The sequence below is a fragment of the Camelina sativa genome, chromosome 19, assembly GCF_000633955.1.
Source record: "Camelina sativa cultivar DH55 chromosome 19, Cs, whole genome shotgun sequence".
In the NCBI taxonomy this organism is placed as follows: Eukaryota; Viridiplantae; Streptophyta; class Magnoliopsida; order Brassicales; family Brassicaceae; genus Camelina; species Camelina sativa.
This window is the reverse complement of record NC_025703.1, coordinates 18,108,333-18,114,814: the sequence shown is the minus strand read 5'-3', so window position 1 is coordinate 18,114,814 and position 6,482 is coordinate 18,108,333. Positions and strand designations below refer to the sequence as shown.

General features: G+C 36.3%; 1 protein-coding gene and 1 long non-coding RNA gene across 3 annotated transcripts in view; both read left to right on the top strand.

The window, feature by feature from the left end:
- The window catches only part of LOC104766622 (protein CHROMATIN REMODELING 5-like), a 14,715-nt gene that overhangs the window by 4,460 nt on the left and 3,773 nt on the right, over positions 1–6,482 (top strand). The window contains exons 9-24 of one of the 2 annotated variants that reach the window (XM_010490536.2): positions 285–336; positions 703–766; positions 1,210–1,303; positions 1,389–1,476; positions 1,586–1,720; positions 1,938–2,129; positions 2,217–2,284; positions 2,646–2,739; positions 2,837–2,961; positions 3,039–3,102; positions 3,271–3,477; positions 4,953–5,195; positions 5,278–5,388; positions 5,628–5,714; positions 5,805–5,984; positions 6,298–6,378. In XM_010490536.2, coding sequence (XP_010488838.1) covers positions 285–336; positions 703–766; positions 1,210–1,303; positions 1,389–1,476; positions 1,586–1,720; positions 1,938–2,129; positions 2,217–2,284; positions 2,646–2,739; positions 2,837–2,961; positions 3,039–3,102; positions 3,271–3,477; positions 4,953–5,195; positions 5,278–5,388; positions 5,628–5,714; positions 5,805–5,984; positions 6,298–6,378 — 1,885 coding nt within the window. The remainder of the gene's footprint in view (positions 1–284; positions 337–702; positions 767–1,209; positions 1,304–1,388; positions 1,477–1,585; positions 1,721–1,937; positions 2,130–2,216; positions 2,285–2,645; positions 2,740–2,836; positions 2,962–3,038; positions 3,103–3,270; positions 3,478–4,952; positions 5,196–5,277; positions 5,389–5,627; positions 5,715–5,804; positions 5,985–6,297; positions 6,379–6,482) is intronic. The other variant, XM_010490537.2, reaches the window with a different exon arrangement.
- Positions 3,924–4,545, top strand: LOC109131025. Its single transcript, XR_002036759.1, has 3 exons — positions 3,924–4,004; positions 4,174–4,380; positions 4,453–4,545. It is a non-coding gene; the product is annotated as an uncharacterized LOC109131025 (long non-coding RNA).

The window sequence follows — 6,482 nt, the reverse complement described above, 5'->3', positions numbered from 1 at the left end:
TTATTTAGGTAGAAAGAATAATTGCAGATCGAATCAGCAAAGATGGTTTAGGGGATGTTGTGCCAGAGTATCTAGTTAAGTGGCAAGGGCTATCTTATGCTGAAGCAACTTGGTATATTCTCTAACACTCTGGATGGATCTTGTTTCTTGTTTCCTTCTTTTTGTAGTGATTGAGTGTTGTTTCCATAAATTGAGAAGCATGCTATAAATGATCTAGAATTTGTAATTATGTATTCATTTACCCCTCATGTATCATTTTCTTCCTGTTTTTTTTTTATTTTTAGGGAGAAGGATGTCGATATAGCATTTGCACAAGTTGCTATTGATGAGTACAAGGTAGAGTTTGATTTTCTGTTATAATTCTCCAACTATGTTCTTTTCCCCTCTGTTTAGTAGTAATAAGAATATTGGGTTCAAATTTCGTAGTCACGACGTGACTGCTGTCACTTCTTCAACAAATGCAGTTTACTTCTTGTTTATAGCACACAGATATTCTAGAAGGAAATACAAATGCTTACAAAATATTAAGCAACTTATTTTAGTCAGTTTAATGTGCAGGTTATTTAACAGTGCTATTATACTTGTCAATTCCTAATCTATTATATTTAGACTAGTGTGTAGATGGGTCTATTTCTGCAGAGTCAGATCCATAAAAAAATTAAGTTGCTTTAATACTTGAGGTAATTTATATCTATGATTCAGGCTCGTGAAGTTTCAATTGCAGTGCAAGGGAAAATGGTAGAACAGCAGCGTACAAAAGGAAAAGGTTTGTTACATAAAATCATTAGTTTTATAGTTTTCCTTTGTTTTTACGTTATATTGAAAGCATATAAAAAAAATAATCTTCATTAGAGAAACGCCTTACCTTGTTGCCTGGTTCTTACTAGTTTGGTCTCTGCATTCTTCCTCTCTCCAATCCAAAAGGGATAATCATTTATAATTGATTATAAACTGCAGCGTCTTTGTCTTTTATTTATTCACATAAGAATGTGAATGAGCCGGCGTAATAGAAAATTTAACGAAATACTTAAGAGAGGCATCACTTTGATTTTTATGCTCTGTCACTTTATTATGTTTATTTTGAATGTAGTAATTCTCTGTTTTGTATGTGATTCCAAAGTATGCTTCCGTTCCCACTTTATATCCTGAGATATAGGGTAGGTGAAAAATCTATTTCTAATGCTTAGTTTTGGTTACTGTTCTGTGTAGCAAGTTTGAGGAAGCTTGACGAGCAGCCTGAGTGGCTAAGTGGAGGTACTCTACGGGACTATCAGCTGGAGGGTTTGAATTTTCTTGTCAACAGGTGTGTCACTTATCTCCCTTCCTAATTGCTGGTGATGCTTTACTTGTCTGCTCGGTCTAATGGTTCGCTTCCTTTCATTTTCCAGCTGGCTTAATGATACTAATGTCATTTTGGCTGATGAAATGGGTCTTGGTAAAACAGTTCAGTCGGTTTCAATGCTTGGGTTTTTGCAGGTGAGAATTCTTTTTTTTTTAAGCGAGCATTCAAGTTTTCTTTTTCTTAGCATTACCACTTTTCATGCTAAGATTTCTCTTCTTTTTTCTTTTAATTTTTTTCTCTCAGAATACCCAACAAATCCCAGGTCCATATCTTGTTGTTGTGCCTTTGTCAACTCTAGCTAACTGGGCTAAAGAATTTAGAAAGTGGCTTCCTGGCATGAATATAATAGTATATGTTGGCACCCGAGCTAGTCGAGAGGTGAGTAACAAAACATATGATTTTCATGATATAGCTTCTAACAATTTTCAGGGTGTTAAGAGTTCCTCTTGTATGCCCATTGTCTATCTATTTATTTCATTTATTGGCCTACTCAACAGTTTTTCTATAGTAATAGATATATTATTAGCTTATAAACGTCTCTATCCCTCTCTCCCTCTGGTGTAGAATTTTGATTTTGGTAAATTACTGGCTTCAGGTATGTCAGCAATACGAATTTTACAATGAAAAGAAAGTAGGCCGTCCCATAAAGTTCAATGCACTGTTGACTACTTACGAAGTAGTTCTGAAGGATAAAGCTTTCCTCTCCAAGATTAAGTGGATTTACTTAATGGTGGATGAAGCACATCGACTGAAAAATAGTGAGGCACAGCTCTACACAGCTCTTTTGGTATGTGACTTTTTAAAGAACTTTTATCTATTTTCATGGTTCTGATTTCGGTTGTTCAGAATTAGTGGCGTATCTTATCTGTTTCAGGAATTTAGTACAAAGAACAAATTGCTAATTACTGGTACTCCACTACAGAATAGTGTCGAAGAGCTTTGGTATGTTGCTTCCCTTTTAAGCGTTTCTCTGAAGATTACCTTTTTTTGTTATTTCGGATTCATATTAATCCTGAAACTTGCAAGTTTATGGTCTTTGTTTGCTTATAATCTTTTACAATGTTGATTTTTGTATTCTATGTGGATCCACCCTTTTTAATACAAGCCGTGCTCTTGAAAATTCTGATGATGTGTTTTTAATGCTACTGACAAAGCTTATATTGGGTTTTTTTAAAAAAAAAATTCTTGACATAATGATTCGTTGCTAACATAATACATGGACTGCTTTCTTGTATCATATGCTACTATTATTCCTTTGTATTTTGCAACTATGATAAACGACTTATTTTATATTTTTTTGCAGGGCTCTGCTCCACTTTCTTGATCCTGGCAAGTTTAAGAATAAGGATGAGTTTGTTGAAAACTACAAGAACCTTAGCTCATTTAATGAATCTGAAGTAAGCTTTGTCCGTTGCTTAATAGTATGCTGCCTTAATGAAGTATAGTTTATTTATTATTCAGTCGTCCACTAGCTTATACTTTTTTGGAATTTAGCTCGCCAATCTTCATTTAGAATTGAGACCCCATATTCTACGACGAGTGATTAAAGATGTTGAGAAGTCGTTGCCTCCAAAAATCGAACGTATACTAAGAGTTGAGATGTCCCCTCTTCAGAAACAGTAAGCATAATTTCAGCTGACACTTTTGATTGGGTAGCTTTAAATATTGTGACTTATATTCTGTTTTTCTGGTTTAGGTACTACAAGTGGATACTGGAGCGCAACTTCCGTGATTTAAATAAAGGGGTGCGCGGTAATCAGGTGGGTGACTTTATGATGCACCCAGGTTCTCATATTTATGGTTATGAAATAGTTATTCCTTTTCCCCTGCACTTTAGGTTGGGTGGATTACTTTAATGATTATTCAACTTCTTAAGTTTGCAGGTATTATAATTGTCAAGCTAACAATCTCTGAGTTACAATCAACAGGTTTCACTTTTAAACATCGTGGTGGAGTTGAAGAAATGCTGCAATCATCCTTTCTTATTTGAGAGTGCAGACCATGGATATGGGGGTGATATAAACGATAACTCTAAGCTGGATAAAATTATTTTAAGTAGCGGAAAGCTAGTTATCCTAGACAAGCTACTGGTTAGACTGCGTGAGACTAAGCATCGTGTGCTCATCTTCTCTCAGGTGCGGTTCAATGACTTCTATTCTTTCTAGTGGATATTTTACTTTATTGAAATGAATGTTGTCATATATCAGTTCCACTATTCTCCTGCTGCTCCCTTGTTAGACTGTGTTATACTGCACCTTGTGTTTTCTTCCCCCAATTGTGGTTCAGTGACATTTACTCTTGATTGACATGTACGTGGTTTTCTTTTCTGTAATGTGTCCTATCATGATTTTTTTAGATAACTTGTTTCAGTTATGCTTATTTCCATATCTCATCAGATGGCTCAAAATTATACCTATGGTCATCAGTAAACAGTACTTTGCGTTATATTTGGTTGTACTGCTTAGTTTGTTGTGTGAATGACACTTCCAGGAAAACAAATTTGGAACGTATAAGACTCTTTTGTTGCTGTNTTTCAGCTGACACTTTTGATTGGGTAGCTTTAAATATTGTGACTTATATTCTGTTTTTCTGGTTTAGGTACTACAAGTGGATACTGGAGCGCAACTTCCGTGATTTAAATAAAGGGGTGCGCGGTAATCAGGTGGGTGACTTTATGATGCACCCAGGTTCTCATATTTATGGTTATGAAATAGTTATTTCCTTTTCCCCTGCACTTTAGGTTGGGTGGATTACTTTAATGATTATTCAACTTCTTAAGTTTGCAGGTATTATAATTGTCAAGCTAACAATCTCTGAGTTACAATCAACAGGTTTCACTTTTAAACATCGTGGTGGAGTTGAAGAAATGCTGCAATCATCCTTTCTTATTTGAGAGTGCAGACCATGGATATGGGGGTGATATAAACGATAACTCTAAGCTGGATAAAATTATTCTAAGCAGCGGAAAGCTAGTTATCCTAGACAAGCTACTGGTTAGACTGCGTGAGACTAAGCATCGTGTGCTCATCTTCTCTCAGGTGCGGTTCAATGACTTCTATTCTTTCTAGTGGATATTTTACTTTATTGAAATGAATGTTGTCATATATCAGTTCCACTATTCTCCTGCTGCTCCCTTGTTAGACTGTGTTATACTGCACCTTGTGCTTATCTTCCCGCAATTGTGGTTCAGTGACATTTACTCTTGATTGACATGTACGTGGTTTTCTTTTCTGTAATGTGTCCTATCATGATTTTTTTAGATAACTTGTTTCAGTTATGCTTATTTCCATATCTCATCAGATGGCTCAAAATTATACCTATGGTCATCAGTAAACAGTACTTTGCGTTATATTTGGTTGTACTGCTTAGTTTGTTGTGTGAATGGCACTTCCAGGAAAACAAATTTGGAACGTATAAGACTCTTTTGTTGCTGTTACACAGAAGTTGCTTTCTCTATAACTGTTTAGTGATCAAATTTGTTTAGGAAAACTGGAGCTCTTTGGATTAGAAGCTCTTTCACCTTGTTGTTTGGCTCTTTTGCATTGTTAACTCTTACAAAATATGTCTTGAATTTTATGAATTAATTATTTTTGCACTGTTTGCCTTGCAGATGGTAAGAATGTTAGATATCCTGGCGGAATACCTGTCTCTTAGAGGTTTCCAGTTCCAGAGACTAGATGGTAGTACTAAGGCAGAACTGCGTCAGCAGGCAATGGATCATTTTAACGCACCTGCTAGTGACGACTTTTGCTTTCTTCTTTCGACCCGAGCTGGTGGACTGGGTATCAATCTTGCTACTGCTGATACAGTCGTTATATTTGACTCTGATTGGAATCCACAGAATGATCTGCAGGTTTTGCCTCCAACGAAATTCTCTACGTTTTGGATTATTACTCTTCATAATTATTAATGGAATCCCAACCCTCATATATCAGGCCATGAGTCGAGCGCACAGAATTGGGCAACAAGAGGTCGTGAACATTTATAGATTTGTCACTAGCAAAAGTGTTGAAGAAGAGATCCTGGAGCGCGCGAAAAGAAAAATGGTACACTAGTTATAGACTGATCCATGCTCATATTATGTTTGCATAAATTCTCTAGCAGCACCAATGAATTCCTTAGTTCTGCATCCTCTCACCTTCATAAAATGATTTCACTTCAGAAAGCTGTCACCAATTCTTAAGTTGCAATATTTGTTATTTTCGTTTTTTTTGGGGCTGTTCAATAATCTTAGTTTCGGTTTATTATAGCAGGCTGTAACTGTTTTTGGTCCACCATTCTTTAGGTACTTGATCATTTGGTTATTCAAAAATTGAATGCTGAGGGTAGGCTGGAGAAGCGAGAAACTAAAAAGGGAAGTAATTTTGACAAGGTAAGAGCATCTTTTAAATGTTTATCGTGGCCGTTTTGTTTCCTTCAAAGGTTTCATTTCTGTGAGTCTGACACATGTTTTGTATTCTAGAACGAGCTTTCTGCAATATTGAGATTTGGAGCGGAAGAACTTTTTAAAGAGGAGAAAAATGATGAAGAAAGTAAAAAGCGGTTGTTGAGTATGGATATTGATGAAATCCTAGAGAGGGCAGAGCAAGTTGAGGAAAAGGATACTGGTGAAACAGAACACGAGCTGTTGGGTGCTTTTAAGGCAAGTTCAAATGTTTTTTCCGCTCTTTCTGTCTTTAGTTTGAGGTGAACCTAATAGATGCAAAGCACCCGAGACTATTCTTTTGCTTCTAAGGCTGAATTCTCGGTGCGGCGGTTAGGCACCCTTAGACGAAAGAGTGGTCTTTCAGGATTGGTCCTTCTAGGTCTTTATCAAGTTACTAAAATTGTCTTTCAAGTGCTGCTTTAAGTATTTGTTTTGTCCTTCAGGGGTCGTCGAAACCGTTTCTGGGGATAAATCCTTTTTTATTTTATTTGTGAAATTCTTTACTCTGCTAACTTCTCTGTGCATTTAGGTTGCCAACTTTTGCAACGCTGAAGATGATGGGTCCTTCTGGAGTCGCTGGATAAAACCTGAATCTGTGGTTACAGCCGAAGTAAAAATGCTAACTTCTACAAGAGTGCCTCCTATGTCATAGGTTTTTTCACATAGTCAGATTAAACATATTTCAGTTTCTAAACTTGTGTTACCTTTGTGTAG